Genomic DNA, 27,207 nt, shown 5'->3' with positions numbered 1-27,207 from the left:
GTTTTATATTTTATATCCATAGAATTATTGGGGAAATATTAGGCTTTCTTTATTTATTTTTTTGCGATACACGGGCCTCTCACTGTTGTGGCCTCTCCCGTTGCGGAGCACAGGCTCCGGACGCTCAGGCTCAGTGGCCATGGCTCACGGGCCCAGCCGCTCCGCGGCATGTGGGATCTTCCCGGACTGGGGCACGAACCCGTGTCCCCTGCATCGGCAGGCGGACTCTCAACCACTGTGCCACCAGGGAAGCCCTCTTTATTATTTTGAATCCTTCTATTTTCCTTTCAATTTATCTGCTTCTTTGTGAAAAGAAATGATAACATGTCTCTTTCTAGTCTTATGTGTCCTATTTTCTGTTGAATTAAAATTTAATGTCAAATTCAGAAATAAAAACATACAAAATTGGAAGAAAAATATCTTTTTAAATTTGTCAATGTCTCTTTCATGGGAATGACAGTGCATTTCAACTACCTGGCAAACTGTGCTCTGTGCTTTTCAACCTGTTTCTGAAAAGGAATAATGCAATGTAGGTAAAAGCACTGGTGTTGCCAAAGGTCAGCGTTTCTTTATTTATAACTGTCAAATTATGTATGGTTTACCTTACATTTAAACAGCAAAACCGACTTATTTTTATTTTATGCTTTTTCCTCACAATGTTAAAACATAGCTCCTATAGATAGCTTTCCAAAATTAGATCAAAATTTTTGATATACCAATTTTTGGTGTATTATTATTTCAATACTAAAGGCATAAAGGAGGACTTTTAATGTTTTGAAATTTCTTTGTATTCTATAAAAAGTATAATTTTGTTTCTTTTAATTTTAAACTATCTTTCTAATGAAATATACTGTATAGATATATAAAAAATGTTAAAGCTCAAGAGTCTAATGAAAATCATTACTGAATATTTCAATTAATGCTTCAATTCTTAGATTAAAGTCAACAAATGTGTTTTAAGTATTCTCTATGTTAGGATTCTTTTAGGAAAACAATACATATTTGCTTTCGCATACTGTTCTTGGCATACAACGTGTGTTAAACATAAAGTTAGGGAAAAGTTCATGTAGTTGATATTTCTTTTTGTTTGTTTTGGTTTCTTCAGAGTAATAAAACATGCTATGAACAGCTCAAATTCTAAAATGAATATATCATGTGAAAAGTCAACAAAAAGGGTAAAATGACTTAAAGATTCATATTCTAAAGCAAACTATGATTCTTACACAAAAGTCAGCCATACAAGTTTGTCTGTTAATCTGTGTAGAGAAGGCCGGACACTTGTGATGAGCTCATTTTTATAAAATGGCAAGTTTAAAGAATATAATAGGACACATTTAATTTTAAGTGGAGCAACAATCTTCTATGTCCGTTGGGACGCACCAGATGTAACTGGACTTCTAGTTTATTTTCATAAATCTTAATACTTTTTAAAAATTGGCTTCATACAGTTTGTATTATTGTCAAACAATGAAACATCAGGTTCAAATTTTTGCGTTTCAATTTAGGTGTTCAAAATCATTCCATTGATGTCTTTCAAATATTAATGGGAGGAGTACCAGCAAAGCAGTACTTTAAATTTCAAAATTATCTAAACTTCTAGGAGAATAGATTTTTTTTTAATATGAGAGAATTGGATATACTCCAATCTAGTTTATTTCATGCCAGCAACACTCTTGTTTTTCTAAGATTTAGAGTTGTTTCAAGCAAGATCCTTGTAGGAGAAAAAAGTCTCTTATTTTCTTTTTTATCAAAGCTGAGTTTCCTCCCGAGAATCTTGGCCTGTGGTGTTGCAGATGCTGTTTTTTCGACTGGGTTCACCATTTGGTAGGTAGGCCAGTGGATCGGGTCGGATTAAGTATCTAAGAAAAGAAAACAAGGCAAATAACTGTAATCAAAAAAACTAGTTCACATTGACACTTTAGATTGTTACTTTAAATTTATTTGTTCAGTGTTTAAAGTTACTGAAACTTGTCTCTATATAACGTTGGTGGAAGGACTTGCTGTTTATTTGGCAAGGGCTTGTAATAATTCTACACCTAAGAAAATTATCAAGATGAATGTAGAATCATTATCTTTCAGTTAGGATACATTTCACCACCTCCATCTTTTCAAAAGTTTATGTTTTATTTTAGTATTTTGTTGATTTATTATTCTTTTCTTTGGCTATTTTTCTATCAAGGATACCTAAATCCTAGCCATGATTATATTAATCAACTGCTCTTAGTGTTATTTTTATCATTCATAAATAAATTTGACCTACATTATTCTATAGGCTTTTTAATTTAAATATTCTATGATTCTATAAAATTAATGATTTCATAAATGCTCTGGAGGATATTATGCCTAGATAATATTTTAATTATTGGGAAATTTATTAACCTAAAATTCAGGTTATGCTATAGTAAGAAATTGGACAAAGAAAATAATTCTCAATTCATTCTACTAGTAAATAGGAAAATGTTCACCTGCCAAACTCACACATTTCAATAATGTTAGAATTTGTTTCAAGAGAGATGTTTTACTTCAGACCGTCAAGTGACATGAGCGTCCGTTTCTTGAGCGTGTCTGGACTACTGGGCTAGGTCCTGGGAATACAAAAAACCATACACTTCTGACCCCTGCAGAGGATTAACAGAGCGTAATTTATGAAACAGATGGAAAGATTAAAAAGAAATTCCAAACAACACAGAAAGACAAAAAGAACAACAGTGAATGAGGGAATAGTTTATTGAGGAGGTTGGATTGATGGCTTTCCAGGCTTAAGTGGAGACAAACGGAGAGGAAATGGGACACAGAAAAGGATGCTCCCAACACGTTTAGAAAATGAGTTTGACTTTAGAGGACCGGTTAGACCAGGAGATGATGGTATGTAAATTCAGGAAGAAACACAGAAAGCAGCTAATAAAGGACTTTAAGTTTCAGGATAAGTAGTTTCTATTTCTGTTCCAAAGGCTTCCCACTGGAAGCCACTGAGGTTTTGGAAGGGAGAGAAGGAAAGTAAATATATGTAATACAGCATTCTAAAAGTCTTGTTCAGGTGCAAATACAATTAGTGTTTCATAGTTTTATAATAATGTTCTGAGTTACAAAATAAATGGAGAAATTATTTTAAAAGCGGGGACTCTAATGAAGATTTGTACTTCTCCTCTTAAAAACCAAAGGAAAAATATTTGTAAAATATGTCCCTTAAAAGAGCAATTTCAAGCACTACAGTCTATTTTCTTGGATCAAATGAAAGTTGAGATTAGCGTCCTTGGATCTATTTATTAACTAGATTTTGTTATCCAACCACCTGCTTTATAATTACTTTGAATATCAATAGCATAGTAGATCAATGAAGAAAACTAACAGTGCACATTAAGCTTTTTAACCCCATATCACCTAGTGATTTATTGTTCTTCAAATCAAAGCATTGCTGCACCTTCATTTAAAATGAACTTTTGAAAGTGATTTTTTAGAAAAACATAAAAGGTATGAGTATAATCCATTATCCCCTAAATTCATTGATGTAGCTGCAAAATTTCCTTTCCCTATTATAATCACTACTAAAAGTATGAGTCTAATAAAATAAGTTTCTTAAATGCATTTTTTGTACTGCTTGTCATGGTAGCATATTTTCTTGCTCCAGTTATACTAAAATTTAATTATCTCGATGCAAAAAAACAGATCATGGAAAAAAAAGAGTTCTTTTTTTTTTTTATAGCAGTCAAGTTGATGTTTTAGCTTAAAACTAATAAAAAATAATAGCATGCAAAAGGCAGAAAGTTCCATGCTTATTTTACCTGTATATATTGTAACATCATATATTTTATTTTTATGTTTCAGTTTTAAAAAGTTTCAGGAATTATTTTGAATTATAAAATCTATCTGATGGAAGGATTTGTATTGATACATAGACTCAAAAGGTTAACACTATCTTCCCATGCCATCAAAAATAATCATGGAAAAGAATTATATTAGGCTTAAGGAATTTACAATTTGTTATGAAATAAAAATAAGGTAATCCCAACTTTTTAAAAAAAAACATATATAGTCGATAATTTGAAAAAGAGACATATGAAAGTTGGGACTACAAGGGCAGATTTTTTAAAAATTGCCTGATTTTATGGGTTAAAGGAAGAAAGACATGTGTAAATATGGACACAAGAAAAACGGAGCAGTTTTGTTGTATTACAGTCATATGCTGAGTAAAGTCTCCAGAATGGGCAGTTGAAAGCCAGGTGCATCACAAATAAGATATTTTCCTCTAGCTTAAAGTCCTCCAAAAATTCAGCATCCCCACTGGATATAAAGTTTGACAGCCGCCTTAAGAACTCTAGCAGCTGGAATCACCATTCATCAGATTCCCCCAAGTTCCTATACTCTAACCAGTATCATCAGATGGCAAAATAAAGCATTATTAAACTTGCTAGTTGTATCTTAGGTGACTTACAAAAATCTTTTCACACTGATTTTGGGTCAAAGTTACCCCTGCTGATGTATTTTCCTAAGAAGCCTTTGATGCACATTCATCTTTTTGCCCTAAAACTGAGCAGTACTCAGCAGGCCAATATTCATTCTTCTACTTTTACTTCTTTATGTATCGCTTTTATTCAAAAAATCATTCTCTTTTTGGTTTTATTCGTTTAGAAGGTGAAAAGTAACTAGTTTCTATATAGAACTAGCTTCTTTCCAAAGATTGGTACTGTATCTCTATATGCTTTCTAGACATTTCCACTTAGCACACTGAACAAGGTACCTAAACTCCAGCTCATCATCTCTCTTTTGTCCATACCCAACGACTGCTCTTTCCTGCTTGAAAAAGTGCCTCCCTATACTGACTTGTTTCAGTGAAGCAGTAATTTCTTTTGCAATCACATAGATTTGAAATCTGAAAGCCATGTGAGAGCCCTTATTTTCCAATTCCCAGACCGATGAACAAGTCTCACTCTTTGTCTCCATAAATTTACCTCCATAGGATCTTGTCTTTACAATCCATCATCCAGATGTTATGAGCGATTCTTATCTCCATCCTGCCAATCAATTCTATTGCTTTTTACAGAGCTCTTTTTTAAAAAATTGAACCCTCCAACCCCAGCCAAAATCTCCCACGAAACTGACAGCATCTAATTGCTGGCATATTACTAGCTTTAGTTCTAAATCACTTGCATGGATCCACTTCATGCTCTGCATCACATAATGTTCTCACTCTTCTTAGTCACTGACCTTATTATTTCCAGGTTATAGATAGAAACACATCCTGTGGACCTAACACCCACCAAGACTTGAATCTTTGGCATTTGTTTTATGTCACCAATACAACCTGGAGTTAACTACCCTGTGTAAGCAGGCCTTGGTGCAGCTCAGCCTTAGGACCATGAACCTCAAGCTCAGACTCATTAGGAATTGCTCACCTAGGTTTACACCTACAACTGTCAAAATGCCTTTGCTAAAATCCTGCTACTTTCTCGCTCATATATCCAAGTGCTGTCCATTGTCTATAAGGTTTAATATCAATTCCTTATTTTGTCATCTAAGGTCCTTCCAAAGCCAGGTTTAATATGTTGTCAATATTATGTTTAACTAATTAACAACAGAGATGTTAATACAAAGCTTTTACTCTGGTCAAACTAGGCTCTGTAGTATTGCCAGCTGGCACACATTATGCGATGTCCAGGCAGTGCATTTTCTCAAGCCATCTCCCTGTTCTGGAACAAATGTTCTGCATTTGTCCCCTCCTTTCTCTCCACCTGCACAAATTCCATCTACCCTGAGTGTCTAGTTCAAGTCCGTCGTCCTTTGTAATCCCTGTAGCTCACAATAATGGCTTCTCTCCTGAATTTTGAAAACCACCATCTCACTTAATCAATGCTTAAGTCATGTGACAAACTCATATATATACTGCTATTAAAAGTTTATGCTTAAATTGTAGTTTTGTTAATTAGAATGTAAACACTTTGAAATCAGGGAAAATGCCTTATTTGTTTCTATAGAGCACATTTTTAAGGCAACACTAGTACAACTGAACATGCATAATACATAGTTTTTGATGAATCAAATTACTACCATAGATCCTTTCCTAATAAGGGTTTTGACCAATTTTACCTTGGCTTTGAGAAACTCTCAGGTATTTCAAACTAGCTAGTGTGGGATATTTTAGGTTTTCCTTTGAGCTGATCTCTTCTTGTTCCACGTATTTTCTATTATTTGTCCAAATGTATATTTGCTCACAAAATATACAAAATTCATGCTGCTTTTTCCTTTTTTTTTAGCTCTACCATCCTACAATGCTTTTATATAGTATTACACACAGCAATATACAAAATGCACTTGTTTATTGAACACAAAAATTAGACTTTGATTTCCTAAGCATTTGTATCACAAGAAAGATAAGGGGCTATTATGGTGGAAATAAAAATATAAAAGTAAATAAATCAGTGGTTTTCTGAAAATACATGCCTTATGTGAGATCAACTTACACAACATCATTCAGCTCTAGTCTGGTATCTGGAGATGGGTTTATCAGGATGTAGGAGAGGGTACTTTGATGATCGTTCATTTCATCTAGAAGATAAATAAATGCCAAGTGTGTTATACCACTTACAGAAAATTACAGGAATTATTGTAGAGTGTCTTATCTTCAAACCATAGAGCTGTCAACAATAACTTGCTACAGCTTTGTCCACAGCAGGATTGTGTATATAACTTTGGCTATTTTCAAATTACTGCCACTGGAAATATCTGACAGGTGCTCACTTTCTGTTCCAATAGATGTTAAAAATAAAGTATCTAATTCTGTTCAGAACAACCACAGTTATAATCTACCTTGTAAGCTATTACACTGAAAAAGTATTCCTGTTAATGAAATAGCTAGACAGGATGTTTACTTAATTTATTACGCTTTAATAATTATGAAAAAAAATTGTGAAAAAAAATTGTGGTTATAAATGGCCATCCCAGATAGGAACATTCATATGGGAATTCTGCAAAAAATCATCTAATGTCATCGTGTTTAAAAAACACAACAGAAATGTACCTAAAAAGCGCGAAGGCCCTAAATACTTTTGACTTCCTTACATGATATATCTGATATAAGACATGGTAATGTTCTTGCCAAATGCAAAGAATCCCGTGGAACAGAATTTAATTGTAAGTTTTAAGGGAAGTGTACCACGGGATCCTTTGTTTTTTCTCTAAAACAATACATATTTTAAAAATAAAAAGCTGTGCCCTTTAAGTTTGTCAATTCACTCTGAAAACATCATCAGACTTCAAGTATGGAGAACTGAACTGGCACTGAAAATGAAAATAGCTTTAGGATTGAGATTTTTTAGCTGCTAAGGCTATGAGAAGGTGTAAATATAAAGCCACGTGGACACATACTCAATAAATATTAATCTTCCCAAGGGTAAAGTTTTTAGGCTGGGAGGGCACCGTTTCAAATCCTGCTCTAGAGCCATAGTACTCATCTAGCCACTTCAGTTGCAGACAAGCTTGGTTCCTAAAAGTAGTCCTAAATTTTGCAGTTTGATCCAAAATCTAAGCATATATTTCATACTAATAGAGATATATCAATATATATCAAGTATATATCAAGATATATACTCAAGTAACTGCCTAAAATTAAAGATCTTTTTTAGGCCAACATAGCTGATCCTGATAATTTCCTACACTGGAAAGTATATATTATTTTTATAAAATAACATCTACCACTAGGTTTGACTAGAAACCTGTCACTTGACTATGAAAGACAGTAATTTCGGTTATGATCTTTCAAGTTGATATCCAGATGTGCCTTATTCTTAAGTCTATAAATGAACATCCTTGTCTTACAAGGCAGATAAACTGCAGTATAATCGAACCCACCATAAGTTTGCCAGTAAAGCTATTATAATCATAATATTATCAAATTAATACTCAAATAAAGGAATATATTCGGTTGCATATCCCAGGGGTAGACACAAGGAATTGTATCCTGTCATGGGGATTAAGGTTGCCAGGCAAAATAGAGAATGCCCTGTGAAATCTGAATTTCAAATTAAAAATTAACAATTTTTTAGTATATATATATATACCAACATACAGGTAACACGCTTATACTAAAAATCATTTGTTGTTTATCTGAAATTTAAATTTAACTGGGAATCCTATATTTTTACTTGCTAAATCTGCCAATCATACCTGGGGGAGGGGGTGGACGGCTAATTCAATCAGCTGGAGCTTGGAATTCCAATGAATATATAGCGATGAGCTTACTCCAAATAAGGTGCAATTTCAACTCAAAGCATATTGTACTGGCAGAAGATTACCAGAATCATCTTTCTACATAAAAAGTAATTTTGACTTGTGTATTCTTTCTGAGAAATTTCCCCCTTGTGTGAATTTCCACAATAGCTAAACAAAAGAACAGAGGTTAATGGTGCATTCTGGAGACTAAAGCAGGATGCCCTGAAATGTGACAGGTCATTAGAAAATCTCCACCTATTTGGCTATGTATAACTCAATTTCTCATGTAAACAATGGCACTGTTGAAGTCTCTTATGTAAAGCAGTGAACATTATTGAACAGTGGCACTAGAGGGAAAACAATTTTAACAGATACCTTCTCAGTTAATATTGATACTCAACCCTTCTCCTTGATTATTAACATGATGTTGTACTCATTTTTGGTTCTGGGATGAGGTCAAAATCTTATTGGTGACTTGGTATGCCTGTTACAAATGTAAAAACTGTCTAGATAACTGAGAACTTTACAGAACTAGGTATAACTATCATGTCTGTTCAAGTAGATAGTTGGATTTTATCTTTCTGAAGATTTTCGTTTTTCCATGGACTCCAGGAATTGGAGCAAACATTTTGCTGATGTGCTCAATTCAATGATCCCATAAGGTTTATATGGAAACACGGGTAACATCGCAGTCAGAACTCATCACTCCTGGTCTTTCCTCACCCACCCCTCACTGACCTCCTCAGTGTTAAATTCACAGAATTAAAATAAATTGCTGAGCTCAAAGCTGTTCTCTCTTTCCTTCTGATGCCTGCCTTGCTGTAGGGTTCACCTTGTCTGCTTGTTCTCTGCTGTGCTGCTCTGTCTGGAAGTCCTACATTTCACTCTCTTTCACTTTGTGACTTTAAGAATTAGACAGTGAGCTTTTAAAAGCCCATTGTAGTCATCTATCAAAATCACATTCAACAATCTAGTTGTATCAGCCCTAAGTCTGGTATTTTTGTCTCTACCAGTTATTCCCTACATATTTTTTAGTTATTTCTGAATTCTGGAGGGGGAAATATGGTAGGTTTCCTGTATTTTTAAGACCCTATCATAGTAATCACCATTGGTGGTGGCAAAGACATGAATGGATTAAATCTCTTGGGACTTCCCTGGCGGTCCAGTGGTTAAGACTCCACGCTTCCAAAGCAGGGGGCGTGGGTTCGATCCCTGGTCGGGGAACTAAGATCCCACATGCCAGTCAGGCAGCCAAAAAAAAAAAAAATTGCAGATTGACCCTCCATATCTGTGGGTTCCATATCTGCAGATTCAACCAACTGAAGATCAAAAGGCTCTTTACCACAAATATAATAACATATTTAGCGAAGAAAATAAATTTACTTAGGAAAATTTGGCTCATGAACCAGAATCGAGATTTTATCTCCTACCCAGCAAAAATATCTACTAAGGAAATCTATTGTGAGGACATTCAATGTGTTCTTAATAAGCAATCTCTGACCTTGGTAAAATAAAAAGCACTATATCATTTAAAGTGTCTTATAGAAATTATTGTTCATCATTGACATGCTTATCTTAATAAAACTATTCTTCTTTGAAAAGTTGAAATAGATGAAGTAGAATACTGAAAACTTTAAAAGAAATTTGAGTCAAGTTAAACAACTACTAGTAGTGTTTACCAAGAAACTTCTTTTGTTGTATTAATTAGCATATGTAATTATTCAATTGAAATCTTCATATAGAAAATACTCTGCATAGAGTGTTTCAGGTAAATAGATCATAACAGAAAGGATATAGATGTATATTCCTATTGTTCTTACATAATAATTGATTGAGTCCCATTCCACACACATGAGTTTCATATTTTTGTTTTGTTTCAGTTTTTAAAACGTCCCTTTTGAAGTATTTTAAAAGCAGTTTTAAAAGAGGAGAATAAAATTTGATAAAATAAATTTAAATCTTACATGTATTTGTGTAGGTTTTGTTAAATGAGACTGCCAAAAACACACATCCATTGTGTATTGTTATCGGAGAAGCATTTCAAAGAATACAAAGGTATCAATGAAAAGCTCTGTTAAGATCAAAGACCCTGAAACCAGAGGGCTTGCATTGAAATCCTGGTTTCCCAATTATGCCGAGACCTTAGGCACATTACTTAATTTCTTAATCTTTCTCTGTTCAGTTTCCTCACCTGTAAAATGGGGTAGCAATAGGTTTTTCTCTTAAAGCTTATTATTAGAATTAAATGATAAATGAATAAGTATAATTTAACATTAATATATCAGAATAAATATACAGTTCTTAGAATCAATTCTGATCCAGAATATCAAGTGCTGTATAAAGGTTTCCTATTATCAGAGCAGGCAAATTCAATCCATAACTTGTAAATAATAATTGTACCTATATTGTGATATGAAGGTGTTGGCATGCAAAGATAGGGGAAGAAAAGTTTACAGACAAAGAACCCCAAATGAGAAAGGCTGAAATGATTGAGTTTAAGTTGCAGAAAGCAGGTCCTTGAGAATGGACTAACCAAGGAGGAGTTAGTTGGAGACAATGTCAAAAGGGCAAGCTAGGTCCAGACCCTGGAGAGCTTTAGAGACCTTGATCAGAAGTTTGAATTTTAGTCTAAAGGCACAGGGAAGCCATTGAAAAGTTGTAAGGATGGGACGTTTGGAGGCATGATCTGATTTCGTGTTGAGTATATCACTTTGGCTGCTCTGTGGGAAATGGACTTTGTGGGGGCTCAAATTTGCCCTCAGGGATAGTAGGCGAATAGTACAGAAGCCCAGGGGAGAGACGATGGTGGCTTGGGAGCAACGGAAATGCAGGAAATTTGGGAGGAGGGAGGGAAAGATGGACGGAGAGCTTGAGAGAGCAAGAGAGCCATACAGAGAGAAGGGGGGGGAGGGGAGAGCAGAGTGAAGGAGGGAGGAAGGGAGGGAAGAAGAGAAGGAGATGTTTTAGGATGGACACCACAGCATATCTGAATGCTGATGGAAAAGGCAAGTAATTAAAAAGGAAGAAATTGGTCTGTACCAGCGTGAGAGCATATTTTTTCTTCAGTGACACAAGAAATACCAGAGAAAATACTCTCCATTGCACAGTGTTTATCTCCCCAACAGGGTGCAGTCCAAACAACTGGTAATAGCACAACCTAGAGATGATTTCCCTTTCCCCTCACCTGAATTTCCATCTACATTATGTGTTATCCACCTATGAAACGGTTTAGTTTTTTAGTGCTGATTTAACTGGCTCATGTATTCCAGTTTAGTATCAAACTGTGTTTATGAGTACAACTATTTTGTACATTTTACTGAACTTACCAGTGTATTTTCAGGGAAGAAAAGGTGGCTAGAGGTACGGTTAAGAGAATAAATATATTTAACCACCTCTACTTAAAATGATTTTCATTACCTTTCGATAATTTGGAACTACTTTATGATACACAAGATAAAAGCAAGAAATATACTCTCTTAACCTCCCTTCATATAAACATCCAGATATCAAGATGAGATGAAACAATTAGCCAAACAAGAAGAATGATATAAAGCAAAGCTTCAGAAATCACTCATTTTCAACTGTCATGAGCCTCCCCATCACTTACTAGCTTCATACACAAAACTAGTTACTTTAGACTCAATTTTCCTTTAAAATGGAGTATTTGATATTTCTTAACATTTAAAAATCTATATTACTACCTTGTATAAATGGTAAAAGACCAAAACCCCCTTGCTATTTTTTAATGTGATAGAGAATTCAAAAAAAGTGAATAATGTGTCTAAAAACATACTATTTCTTCAATGGTTCAGGTTCAGTTTTGTTTTTTTAAAATGCTTCCTCCACTGCCCACCCTCCCCTAAACAAGTATTGACCTTTAGAGCTATTAGGTGTCCCTAGTGAATGGAAACTGCTCAATAAATGCTAGTTTCTTTGAAAATACTGTTACAATACTTTACATTAAGTGATGTGGGATGAAACAGTACAGATTGTCTGCAAAGTAACAAACACAGGTACACTTTAAAAAATAGAACATTAATTACATTCGCAAATAACGGGTTCAATATATTTTCAGGTGAATATTTCTAAATTTAAAACTATGATATAGCTGATAATCTGAAAAAGTAAAATAAATACACTTCTACACAGAAAGTCCAAAAGGTTTTGGAAAGACCTTATTTATTTTCATTTTAGTAGTTGGATACACTACTTTAAACTTAAAGGTACTTCACCTGAAATAGTATCTGAGATTGAAGAAAAATGTATTGAACATATTATCTGAACAATTTAAAAATAAGTATATAGCATGTTTTTCAGTTTTGCAGCTAACCTGTAGTACCACCGTATGACTTACCAGAGGCATTTTTATGATTAGTTTATAATCATAATTTATCACATGATATTCATTATTTTATTCTCCAATTTAGTCATTTAATAATGTTAACTGGGCATGATTGTAGTCACAAATAATTCTAAATCTGGGGACAGCAATGAACAAGATAGGCAAAGTCTATAGGTTTACCTTTAACAAGTTAACTGTAAACTTCCTATATGATTTTAAGCATATAATTTATCTTTGGATAATCATCATTGTTCTGTTTATCTCATAGACTTATTGGTAAAACAAAATAAGAAATTTACTAATTCGAAATGCACATTCAATGAGTTTTGATATATGCGTAGAATAGTGCAACCTCTACCAAAATTACAACATAGAACATTTCTATAATGACAAAAAGATCCCTCTTACTTTTGCAGTCAATTCCCACCTTTCACTTCCAACCCCTAGAATCACTGATTTCTAGGAACAATAACTCTGCTAAGATCTTACAGTGTGTTTCTGTGTGGCTTTTTTTCCCCTTTGTGTAATGTTTTTGTCAGGCATCCAAGTCATTGTATGGACCTACTTTAATATTAATATAGCCACTCCAGTTTTCTATGGATTTGTGATTATATGAAATATAATTGTATGCTTTTACTTTTGATCTATTTCTTTGTTAACATTTTAAGTGGGCTTCTTTTAGGCAACACAGAGCTGGATATTGCTTCTTTTAATCCAATCTGATGCCTTCTGCCTTTTAATTGAAATGTTTAGTCCATTTATATTTAATATAAATATAGTTGAGTTTAAATCTACCATCTTGCTAGCTGTGTTTCACTTGTCCCAGATGTTCTTTGCTCCTCTTTTCTTCTTTCCCTGCCTTCTTTGGATTAAATGAGTTTTTAAAAAGCTCTTCATATGATCATTCCATTTTATTTGCACTATTAGTTATTAGTTATATCTCTTTGATTTAGTTGTGTTGTAGTTTCTCTAGATCATGGGTTGGCAAATGTTTTTTTTTCTGTAAAGAATGAAATAATAAACATTTCAGCCTTTTCAGGCCATATGAGCTCTGTTTTACTTATTAAACTTTTTAAACTGTAAAATGAAAGCAGCCATAAAAAAACACAAAAACTAGCAAGAATGTCTGCTTTTCTCCAAAAGCTGGTGTGCCACAGTTTGCTGTCCCCTGCTCTAGGGTCTAAAACATACAGCTTTAACTTTTCGGTATCTACTCTTAAATAATACACCACTTCACATGTAATATAACAAGCTTACTACATTATACTTCTATTTCTTCCTTATTATCTGAGTTATTACTGCCATACTTCTTTGCTTCTATATATGCTATAAACCTTACAATGTTTGTTATAAACAGTAAATTATCTTTGAACAAAATTTTAAAAATAGAAATGTATATTTTACATGTGCCCACATACTTACTTATTTTTTTTAGATCTAACTTTCCACCTGGCATCATTTTCCTTCTATCTTAAGAACTTCTTTGAACATTTTTTTTAGACTGCAGAGCTGCTGTTGACAAATTTTCTCAGCTTTTTTTCCTAAAACTGTCCTTACTTGCTTTTAGTTTAGAAAGATATTTTTATAGAGTATTAGGTAGACTATTTTTTCCAGTACTCTAAAGAAGTTTCCCAACTGTGATTTGGTTTGAGAAGTTTCTGACAAGAAGTTCGCTATTGTCCTTTTATTTGTCTCTCATTCAAGAAAAAAAAAAAAAAAGACTTCTTCCGCCGGCTTATTTTTTTGTTTGTTTTTTTTGTTTCCAAAATGCTCTTCTGCCTACATGGAAACACAATAAGAGGTAAGTATACTGTGTTGTCCAGTTTCTTTTGATGCGTTTTATCATTGGCTTTTGGCAACTTTTTATATTGTGTCTTGACATTATTTTATTTGTTATATTTATATTGCTTGAGTTTCACTGAGCTTCTTAGATCTTGAATAGAGTCCCCATCAAATGTGGAAAAAAAATGTTAGTCATTATTTCTTCAAATATCCATTCTCTTCCTCCTTCTGGTACCAATTACATGATTATCTGATACTGTCCCACAAGTAACTAACAGTATTTTTTCAAGGTTTTTTTCTTTTCTTCTCTATTTTGCATTTTGGATAGTCTATTGCTATGGACTTATGTTCATTGACATTTTCTTCTGTGGTAGCTATTCTTATGTACATCCCATCCAGTACACATTTTATTTTGAATACTGCATTACAAATTCTAAACTCTAATAAGAGTTTCATATCTTCAATTTCTCTCCTTATTCTCCTGTTTCCCTCTACCACCTTAAACATATAGATAGTATTGTAATAACTATGCAATATTTGTGTTTTTTGAGTCTGTTTCTGTTGATTGATCTTTTTCTACTGGTACAGGTCATATTTTCTAATTTGGGGTCCACTTACATGACTTCCAGCCTGTAAAAAGCTTAACTCATTTGTTAACCTTTTCTCAGGTAACAAAGTTATATGCTAATTTTTTCCAAATCTGCACACACTGATTTATATTTTTTCTAGTTATTTAAATTGAGAGCATAAACAGTCATCATAATTGGAAATTTCTTCTTACTGTTTTAATGTATTTAGAAAGCTCATTCTTTTCTCTCATTGACTATTTATACTCAACTCATAATAAAATGTTGGAAGTAAAAAGTTCACTCAACCAATTAAATTTTTTTCTCAATGACAAAAAAAATATTTTATTTTATTCAAATGGCCACATTTTTCTTACACTTATGCCAAAACACAATACTTGAATTTCCAGTTGTAAAAATAAAATATATGTATATTTAAGTGCAATTAAGTTAACCATGGTGTTAAATTATGTAAAAATGTTGATATCATTGAGAAATTAATGTTCTGGGAAGGATATGATACAACTCCATGAAACAAAACTTTATAGTTTTATTTTAGGGATATATGGAAAATTCATTGCAGAAATAATTTCATTTACCATAAATCATTATCAGCTCAGCAATTACCTCCTTTGAAAGCTTCATTACTTTATCTATTAAGAAAACCATTGTTTCTTTCTATTAACATTCTATATACAAAATGAGATTAACATAAAAACCATGGATTTATCCTTCTGTGTCTGCCTGTCACCTTGTGAGAATGGGTCAGTTCTGGAAACATTAAATCGTCCATTTTCTAGAAATCTATACTGGCAGTATATACTGATTGTACATGTCAACACTATTGTACTAATTTATATTGGGAGATGGAAAATTATATATTTCAAAAATCAATAAAAATCCAGTGTCAATTTCTTTTGAAATAATAAATTGTTATTGAAGTCATTACAGTGATCTCAGATACTTATATTATTCCTCCTAAATACTAAATGTTGTAAAACACGCTAGAAAAATACCTAGCTTTGATGCCTTTTCCCTCTTTGGTAACTTGTTTCAGGATAAATTTGTAAGTAATCTTTTACTAGAAAAAGGTACCTAACCTATTGTTTAGAATTTGGAGGAATTTTTTATTAAAAGCCTATATGAAAATGGTCAATGATTTATAAAAGAGTCTAAAAATAGAAGTTGATGGTTTTACTATTACTATTACTGCTACTATTACTACTACTGCCATCACCATATATATCATACATTTGGGTGGGAATAACAATCCTTTCTTGTTATTTTTGCTTGCTTCTATCCCATAAGAAAGAGGATGATTAAGAATTAAGTCACCATATTAACTATAAAAAAAGCTCTTGGTTAACCCATCCATTATTTCAGGCAAATTATGAATTTACTTAACAAAGAAACTAAGGCTTCCTGGTGGATGTAATGAAAGCCATGTCTAACTAGAAGTTACTCTTTGTCACTTAAAAGGATTTCATTTTTTTCCCCCTTGGCATTCCCTCATTTACTAACAGTATGAAACGTAAAATAAACCATGTCAAAATCAGCTAGAATCTGTAGCAGCAGTCACACCAGGAACACTTACTTGCCGATTTATAATATGAAAATATATTCTATTTTATATAATACAAAATCTTATAATAGAAATATTGAATATTAAAAATATGCATCATTCTAAGTGCTAATCATTTAGAGTCTGTTAACAGTTTTTAAGAATAGTTCTTAGTGACTATGAAAGCCAAATAGATTGTTGAAGAATAATGCCAGTTATTAACAGAAAGAAAATAATAACTATATATTTGCAGCACAGTTTATAGACTGAAAAATCTTTTGTCACATGCATTCTATTATTTCATATCTCACCCCTTCAGAAGACCTGATTACCCTTATTTGATGGTTGAAGAACATGAAATTCAGGGACACAGTGACTTACCCAAGGACACATGGCCAGTTAGTATATAATGCCATGATCTTTGAGGTCAATAAGTTTTTAAAGTTATATCGAAGATGTTTTCAAACAAATTTCAATGAAAAGCAGGCAGAATTTGTAGATTCTCATGTTATTTAATTTCCCAAGACAGGCAGGTCCTCAAATTCTGTCTCCCAAACCCCTGGGGCCAGATGTGTACCAGAACTGAATTTTTTAGATTTAGAAAGTAATATTGGGCACATAATGTATTTCATGTAATACACTCAGTTGGGCCTGAAGCAACAGACAATTTCATATTTCTGTAGCAAACATGAATATTCACAATAAATCTGATAAAGGATACAAAGAGTTTCAAGAAGTTTGGATAAGGTTCAGCATTTATACAAGTTTTAGTGTCAAACCTGCTTAAAAATTCAGTCTTCAGAAATTTTGGATTTTAAAATTGCAAGTGAGGGATTATATACCTGTTATCTCATTAATGTCTTTTGGGGGATAGGTATATGTTTATCTTAGTTAATACATGCACAAGCATTTATAGTATTTCAACCTAACCTGTAGAGATAGGCATGTCAGGAAATATTAAAAATGTTATCCCCTGGTTTTTAAGAATTACCTTTCCTTTGGAATTGAATACTATAAAAAACAAGTGAGAGGTAATCCATGCCTTCAGCAAGCATGGTTAATTATCAAATATTAATTTAGTGACTTTTTAGATTTTAAGCATTTTTTTCAGTGTTTCTTTATGATTCCCTATTATTTGAGATATAATTAAGTTTTTCTTTAAATAGTATAAAAATAACTTTTCTAATCTATCACTTATAAAGTAGCATTGTTCTACAAGTTTGATCATTTGAAGTGATTTTCATGCAAACACTTAGTTGAAAGGTAAATTCAGAAAGAGGACAGAGAAAGAGGATCCAGGAAAGGATATTGCCGTAGATAGAGCAGGGAAAATAAGAATCCTTTGTATGTGACAGTGTTCTCAGAAAAGCGGTAGAGAAGGAGAAATGTGTGGAGAGTAAACGTGAGGTAATAATGCGCAGACATGGAATGTAATTAGTAGATAAAAGAAAGAACACAAGAGAAAAGGTGAAGATTAAAGGGTCTGTGTGTGTGCACGTGTGTGTGCATGCACGTCTGTGTGCATGTGTGTTTCTGTTGGGATTACGGGAAGGAGACCTGATTTCCTTGGAAGAGGAACTAAGAGAAAGGAAAGGGAGAAACATGAAAGATTAGGAAAGAGTGGGATTAGATGACAGAATCTGGATTTGAAGGAGCCAGGAAGAAGTAGGATTAAAAGCATGGGAAAAGAATCCTTTCTTTTCATCTGAAGCAAACAAGTTAATTATAAAATTAATTCAGAAGAAGAAGCATCCAAATATAGCTAGGCAAATATTGAAAAAGAAGAGTGCAGTGCTCCTAGCCCTACCAGATATCAAAGACTCTAATTAAAACTGTAGGTGTTTTTGTCAAAAGAGGCAGACAGACCATTGTAACATGACAGGAAGTATAGAAATAGACTCAATAACAAGTACAAATTTAGGATCTGCTAAAACAGGATCTAAAAATCAATAGAATGGGGTGTGCATTTTAATAAGCGGTATTGTATAACTAAATATGAAAAAATATCTTAGATAATACAAAACTGTGTTCCCTTGCTCACCATATATACCAGGATAAATTCCAAACAGATGGGATATTTAGATGCAAAATGTGAAACCAAATAAGTAATGAAAAAAAAAACATAGAAGAATTTCTCTCTAAACTGGAAGAGAGAAACATGTTTCTATTACTTAAAATTGATCAGTAATCATGCAAATGATTTAAAAATTGGATTAAAATATAAAATAATAAAAGTAAAGGAAAAAGACTAAGCTGAGAAAGGAATATTTGCCATTAATATCCATAGTTCTAATTTACCTAATACATAAGCACCTCTAAAAATATTAAGAACAAAAAATAAATCTATAAAAATTGGCTAGATATAAATAATTCACTAAAAATGGCTCTTAACCACATGAAAGGATGCTTGACCTCATCAGAATAAGAAGGCATGCTGAGAAACCACTTAAAAAAATCTATTAGATTGGCAAAACATGCAAAAGTCTAACAACACATTCTGTTGGCAAGGTTTTGAGAAAATGGTCTTTCATACTTTTCTGGCAGAAACGCAAAATCATACATATTTAAGGAGGAAAATTTTTCCAATAGCAAAATTTTATATATATATACACATTTAATCTTTAATCCAGTAATCTCACTTTTAGATATCCATCCCAAAGACACACTGAGAAAAAACACAGAAAGGTGTAGGCATATGCCTATTAATTGCAAGACTTTGTAATTAGAAAAAACAGAAAGGACTAGCTTAATAGACTAAGATACATTTATACAATGGAGCATTAGGCAGCTGTAAAAAGAAATAAAAACTATTTCTATATTCTACTAAATCAATGATCTCCAGGATGTACTGTTAAGTGAAAGAAGTAATGTGGGAAAAAAAAGAAAGGAACATATCATGCTACCATATATATTTTTAAATTTATAATTAAAAATGGAAGGATAAACCATAAAGTTAAAAAAGGTTACTCACGGAGGAGAAGGAGATTGTGTGGCAGTGACAGGGACAGATGTTAAATTTCTTTGAATATAACTTGTATTAAATATTTCTCTTTGGACTGTGTACATAGTTTACATAACTAAAAAACAAAATTAAATTTTACAAAAAGCAATTCTTAAACACTGAAAACAGAAATGAGTCTAAATTTATATCCAATTGATAGTATAACCACATCAAGAAGAACTTTTCCAAGACTTAGAATAGTTTTACTAAACATCCCTATTGGGCTAGTCTATAAAGTAAAGAATGCATAAAAATGCATTTTTAGCAATTATAGTGTTAATATTCACATTATATTATATTCTGAGACTGTTTTATATATACTGTGAAAAAATACAATATGATTTTTTATAATTCAATCATTTCTTTTGTTATTGACAAGCATTAATCTAGGTGTAGGAAAAAGAAAGTACAGATATAGGACAGGAAAAGTTAAATAAAATCCCTATAGCCTGCATTTTAATTGTAAGTATCCATATGAACCGGTGAAATAGTTTACCTATCTATCTATCATCTATCTATCAACTGTCTATCTAACTATCATCTATCTATCTATCTATCTATCTATCTATCTATCTATCTATCATCTATCTACCTAATCTTTTAGCTCTTGACTGAAAAACTCAGATAAAGTGACAAACACAGTAAAAATGAACATCTCTGAAACTTGGTTATAATCTTGAAATACCATTTCCCACTAAAAGAGACAGGATCCTTGGAGGGATGGCTTATTTTAGGTGGGGAGCATTTAGTCCTACAGAGAGCAAGGGAAGTCGATCACAGACAGTTGATGTCATGACAAAAGGACCCAGGAGGCTATTTGAAGAAGCTCCCACTGGCCAAATTTAGAACAACATGATGAATAATCTAATAACATACAGATTAAAACATATAAAATACATTTAAATCTAGGAGTTCATAATAATAACAAAAAGTGGTTAAAAAAAGAAAAGACAGGGAATAGAATAGGCCAACTTAGAGTGGAAATTCAGAGTCTAGGAAACTGCAGGACAGAGAGTGAGTTTCTTCAAGAAATAGATTGCAGTAGGAAAAATACAAAATGAGGGAAATTAAAAATGAGTTAACAAACTTGTCACCCATCTCCATGCACAGACCTTCATTAATCCTAATTTAAATAAAGTCTAAAAAATTTATGACATTTGTGAGGTCACTGGAAATTTGAACAAGTGAACACTCGATGATATTAAAATTATTTTTAAGTGTGAAAATGGTAGGTGGCTATATTTTTTAAACTAGTACTTAAATGATAGATCTACTATCTATATATTTCAGTATCTACTGAAATATATGAGGTCTGAAATTTACCTGAAATTAATATGAGACATGAAGGAAATTGGTGGGCATATACATGGAAGAAAATAGGTCATGAGTTGATAATTGTTGAAGCAGAAAAATGAGTATACGTGGGTTCGTTATACTTTTCTTTCTACATTTATTCATGCTTGAAATTTTCTATATTAAAATTTTTTTAAATCAAGAATAAGACAGAAAGGTTAGTCTCGCGCAGAAAGGACACCTTTTCCTCTGAAGCTGCAAACATTCTGGCTTATTTTTAAAAAACTCACCCTTCCACTCTTGCCATCATTCTCAACAGATGATTATACCTCTTAACTATCACGTGAAATATTACTCAACTTCCTGTCAAAATACCTACCTGTTTATGCATTTTAAAACAGTCATCTTTTCCTCACTTCCAAATATCTAAACAAGGGCTCCAACTGTGATATCTTTCCTATATTTTCTTTCAACTTCTCCACTGGTGGCTTAATCTTATTTAAACATGCTCTTACCTCTCTGACCTTAAAAAAAAATAAAAGAAAAATAGTCCCTCTTCCCTCTCTACTTTCTCATCCAGATTCTTCCAGATTTCTCACCTCTCCTTCACAATGACATTTCTTAAAAAACATCCACTGAGTCAGAGAATAGTTGTCTTTCAAAAGACATTTGCCTTGTCTTCCTAAATATTAGATTCAGGCCACTGAAAATGAAACATACTTGCTTGCCAATGGGACATAGTGGAAATGGTGTACACAACTACTTGGTAATACCTTTTAATTGAGGAGACAACCCTTTCTTCTCTGGTCTCTGCCTCCTTCCTCCTGGATGGAATTTCAACATACGTCTTGTACCGTGATATGACTTTGGCAATGGAAACAATAGATCATGGAGCAATAAGACAGAAGACTAAATTTTCAATATCTTGAGGTCCCTAATATATGAAATCCACTATATCTAGATCTTAATTCATCCTAACGCTACTCAAATCTGGCTTTCACACATGCTATCCAACTGATACTATCCTCACCAAGGTCAGCAATGACATATCACTATACTTTCTGCACTATTAATCATTCCCTCCCATTTCTCTACTGCAAAATTTCAACATTTTTTTCATATCATAAAACACATAGGACATACAACTTTATATTACATTGGGGTAGCAGACAAACCTGCTTATGACTAGAAGTGACCAGCTTCTGACCAACCCAGGCCCCACCTGGCCTTTGAAAGGTATAAAGAATCAATGTAACAATAAAACATGTAACCGACTGATAGCATATTATTGTACTATGACACATCTTTTGGGTAATTCAGTTCTAGACACTTCAGCCTCTTGTTTTATAAAGAAAATAATTCTTCCCTTAACATTCCAGGAATGTATTTTCTAGAGTTCTCTTGTAGTCCTTCACCTGGGGTTATTCCATCTACTTCTATGACCTTACTCAAAATCTATAGGCTGATGACTCCCAAGTCTATATACATATCTCATTTGTTCTTCTTGAGCACCAGACAGCAGAAATCTAGCCTCTTATGGATCATTATCCATTTGAAGTCTTCCAGGCACTCAAATTAAATGTATTATCTTCACCCCAAAGTATTCCTCTTCTTCTAAGCTCAGTGAATGTCACCACCATGCACTTACTTGCTCCAGCTAGAGCCCTCAAAAGTCATCTTTTGACTCCCTTTTCTCTCCTTTCTGTCTCATATCCAATAGGTCAAAAGAAATCTATTCATTCTCTTGAATCAGGTGACACCTACTCAAGAAAAATCAGATTATGACTCGTGGTTAAATCAATCATCATGCATTGTGTATAAAGCACTTAAAAATATTTCAAATCTGTAAAGCGCTACAAAATATTGACACTAATGTAGGAAAAATAAGTGGTCCAGTGGATACACAAAAATATATGGAGTCAAAAGTCACAAGTTAAAGGACTGACTTGAGTGTATACTAGGTTGGGAGATCCAAGTAAATCGTTTATATTTGAGACCCAGTTTTCTCATCTGTAAGCACTCCATTTGTTCATGCAATCAACATGCAGCTACTGGGTTCCTATGTCTCAGGAAATGTGTAATTGGTTTAGGGATACAAAGATTAAAGAATGAGTAAGACATTTCCTTTTTCCCAAAAAAAGAAAAAAGAAAGGCAAACATGTAAAACAATAATTGTCTCATAGCATGTATTCTGCTTGAAGCCAACATTGCCCCCAAGGGTGCAAAATGTGTTTGTTTGTTTGTTTTTTGAGGTGGGCAAAAAAAAATTACTTTTTTTATGTATAAAGCACAGACAGACACACAGTACTTAGACAGATACATGGTAGATCTGTGGGATTAGCTGAATGCCAGTTCTGGGCTAAGCACATTATTATTCATTATCCCATTTGTCCTTCACAACAAAACCTACAACATAGGTATTATTATTTCTATTTCAGAAATCAGAAAATGGCCTTGAGAAGTTAAATAATACAACAAATCTACCAGCTGACACTAGAATATAAATTCCATAAATGCAGAGGTCTTGTCTGAATAGGTCATTGGTCTATTCCGAGTACCTGGAACAGTGCCTGACACTAAGAAGGCAACCTAATAATATCTGTTGAATGGATGAATTATTGTCAGTTAGGAATAAATGGAGAAGTTCAGAGGCCCATGATGCATTAGATTCCAAATCCTGTTTTCATAATCGCTATGTTATTGGAGGGTCCCAATACAGGACTTAGAACAGATTGATGGATCTATGGGTAGATAGATGGATAGAATGGATGGAGAGAGAAAGAAGGAAAGAAAAGAGAAAAAACGGTGGACAGTGTCTGTTCTTCCTTCCTGTAAGAATTAGCATGAGAATTAAATTAATAGATTTACATAAAAAAAGAGAGAATGGCTAAATGTAAGGTAACTGATAGAAGTTTTATTAGCAATAACATAATATGCTTTCCTGATGATTCTCCCATGCAGTCAGTTCACGCATCTTGTGTCTCTCAGAGTCAAACTATTATTTGCCACACTGCCTTCAGGACCAGCCTGGGGTTATAATGTTCATGAAACACAGCTGGAACTTGGATGGATAATCACGTACTAGAACTTAAAAAAAAAAAGGGAAAAAAATACCTGAATAATAACTAGAAAAAGTACATGTAAGTATAGGACTAAGAAGTACAATCATACTTCATGTCATTAAATTGGCAAAGAGCTCCTAACATAATTTTTAAATTAAGATTTTTTCTTTTAATTTGCCTCAATATAAGACCTTTTGTGCTTATATTAAAATTATTCATCATGAATGAGTCTGTACTACATTTTAAGTAAGTGAAATATAATTATGAATTTCAAGTACCTATGGAATCCTGACTTCAACATATTTCAAGTTTATGTCCTCGAGCAAGATCTTTTACCTCTCAAACTTCAACTTCTTGAAGGGCAAAATGGGACACACATCTAATCAGTGTTTATAAGGAGTAATAAGAAAATATACATAAAGCACCTAACACAATTCCTGGCATAGATTAGGTACTCAGTAAATATGCTTCGTCTTCTTGTTCAAAGAAACACAGATAACTTCTTTTAAACTCCATCCAGTTCAATGATTAAAATTTCTCCCTATGTACACTGTTTCAAGTTGAGACTTTAATAATAAAGATGAGATGGGGGCAAATACGGCATTTATTCTATGTTACCCTTAAAACCTACATGATACTGACATCTTAGCTCCTGATTTACCCAAGTTATGTATATATATACATATATATGTATATATATATATAACAAACTAAAACACCTTATTTATTATTTGATTTTCTCATATGTTGACTAAATTTCCTTTAAATAAAATTCTTATAGTGATAAATGACATATTTTAAAATTGTCTTTGCATTATTTATTTAAGCTGTGCTATATGCAATATATATATATTACGATCATATATCAACATAAGAGCAAAACAATCATTGGGACATATCTGCACTGTATGAGGTTAAGCACTATTTGAGCTTCAGATGAAAGCTTTTGAAGATTCTTTGTTTCTGGATCACAACAAACAGAACAAATTTTATAGAAACATTTTGGTTCATCTGTGGCTCATCCATTTAGTTACTTGCCAATGCCACAAATTTATTTTATCCCAGGCCCTAAAATAAAATGTGTTGTGTGTGTGTGTGTGTGTGTGTGTGTAAAACAGACTTTGGAGCCAGACAGAACTGGATAGAAATCTCAGTCAGGCTATTAACAAGCTAATTAGCAAGTTACTTGACTTAGTTTCCTTATCTCTAAAATGGAAGATTTTTTGTGAAAATTAAAATTAAGATAATTCTTGTAATGGGTTCAGCACAGTGTCTAGAGACCTGAGCAAATACTTAAAAATTTCAGCGCTCTCTTTTTAATATCATTGTTATAATTGTCTCTAGGAGATTAGACATGTGTTGCTAGTCCCTTCAAACTGACCTGTGAAACAAAAATGTGATTCTTAAGTTACTAAATTAGAGCCAACTCTGTTACAACTAACTGCAAGAAATCACAAGTCCACATCATACAATACTTGTAAAGAGCATACCATATCCCACTGTAGAAAGACCCAAGTGTTTCATTCTATTTTTCACAAGTTCAGCAAGCTCTTGTCTTTCTGACCTCCTGTAGAGGTTCAGGCGCTGCTGGGTTATTTTCTCAGCTGTTTTACCGGAGTGTTTGGGACCTTTTCTGCTCAGTCTTCGGGCCCACTGCATGCTCTTCCTCCTTAGCAGGGGATGGTCGGACTGGTCACTGGATGTTGAGTTGCGGTGGTTACTTCGGTGGTGACCTTGCTCTTTGGCATCTTTGGTGTCTTCCCACTCTTCCACGCTGATGGATATTTGAGACTTTAAAAGAAATGCATATTGGTAATTAGATACTTTAGGAATCATGTAGCCTGGAGTTATATTCTTATTTTTTGCTAATATCTTAATATAATTATATATCTCATGAGAGTTTTTACAGAAAGAGCAAAATCATAATCATTGATACTAATTTTCTGCTACTAAAAAATTAGAAAATGTTTTTTGAACTTATATTTGAACCAGATAAAATATCCTTGCATCCTCCAATATAAGTTTCTTTATAAAAATAATTTAATTTTTTATGTATCAGAGTTATCTTATCAAATGACTACTAGCATAGAGTTGTTTGAAACCACAAGCAAAAGAACTAGATATTTTATAACTTTATTCAAATAAAGTCAATGTAATGGACTTTTCTCAATTTGCTCCTAGTATTTCACATGAAATTTAAATAAGGATTATAAAAGTTGTTTTATTTTTGGAAATAATAATATTTTTTAAGGTTTTAAATTTACTGCTCTTTCTAAAGAAGGCATTGGCCTGAACTTTATAAAATGTGAAATTTTTTATTTGCTCCTATGACCCAGAGGAAAACAAAAAGTACATTTTATTTAATTCATGCATTAATTATTCACCGCATAAAATGTTTTCTGATGGAAATATTACAATATATTTCAGGAACTGTTCTCAGTGTTCTAAGTGAAACTGTGTTGTAAATATTAGTATTTCACAAATGTATTCTAGAATCACAAAGAAAACTTAAATCAGGCTATTCTCCATAGGAGGGAAAAACAATGAACATATTCATAAAGTCTATTTTGATCTACTCTTTTACTACTAAATCTGATTTTAAAGTAAGAAGCTTTCCTTTGATTATAGGTCCATAGGAGCCAAAAGTTTCCTGTTTCAAAATTGTTGCTTTCCATACCAGGAAATCATATGAACTGAAACACGGTTCAAAGCAGAAAGCCTTACTTTCTAAAGCATGCACATGCAAAGGGACAGCTTCCTGCATTTTATTCTGCATAAGAGCCATGTTTAGGAATCCTGCTGTGTTCCCTGTCTGTGAATGGAAGTTTGAGCTTCAGCTTCAACATGCATGTGTCGCTGGCTTCCAAACTAATAGAATTTAAATTACCAAGTTAAGTAAGGTCAGGAGTCAGATCCAACAAGATCCTTTAAAAGTGAATATGAATTATGGAGGCGCAGTCAATGCCTTACACACAATTCTGAGTGGCAAGCTATGCAATCATCTCACACTTAAATTCAATAAAAATGTAAATATTCATTCACATTTGTTCCAAAACAGTACTGTAGAAGAGTGATATCAAAACAATTTGTTTAACCTTCATAGCTTCATGATAAGAGACTATTTCTCTCTTGTTTAGATTGAATTATTTATATATGTATATAACTAAATCACTGTGCTGTACACCTGAAACTATTGATAACATGACATTGTAAATTAACTATACTCTAATTTTTTTTAAAAAAAGAAATAATTCAATCTAAACAAGAGAGAAATAGTCTCTTATCATGAAGCTATGAAGGTTAACAAATTATATATATTATACATATAATTTTTCAGGTTCTTTTCCCTTATAGGTTATTACAAGATATTGAATATAGTTCCCTGTGCTATACAG

General features: G+C 33.0%; 1 protein-coding gene across 1 annotated transcript in view; it reads right to left on the bottom strand.

Annotated features, from left to right (window-relative positions):
* Nucleotides 1–1,747: 1,747 nt before the first annotated feature.
* The window catches only part of KCNT2 (potassium sodium-activated channel subfamily T member 2), a 180,760-nt gene continuing 155,300 nt past the window's right edge, over nucleotides 1,748–27,207 (bottom strand). Inside the window, exons 15-17 of the mRNA XM_089901855.1 lie at nucleotides 25,303–25,603; nucleotides 6,459–6,543; nucleotides 1,748–1,859 (exon numbers count right to left, since the gene is read on the bottom strand). Coding sequence (XP_089757981.1) covers nucleotides 1,748–1,859; nucleotides 6,459–6,543; nucleotides 25,303–25,603 — 498 coding nt within the window. The remainder of the gene's footprint in view (nucleotides 1,860–6,458; nucleotides 6,544–25,302; nucleotides 25,604–27,207) is intronic.

Source organism: Delphinapterus leucas, chromosome 1 (assembly GCF_059928025.1).
Source record: "Delphinapterus leucas isolate spDelLeu-1000000601 "Yukka" chromosome 1, BTC_Dleu_Yukka2, whole genome shotgun sequence".
Taxonomy (NCBI): Eukaryota; Metazoa; Chordata; class Mammalia; order Artiodactyla; family Monodontidae; genus Delphinapterus; species Delphinapterus leucas.
This window is presented reverse-complemented; position numbering and strand designations above follow the sequence as displayed.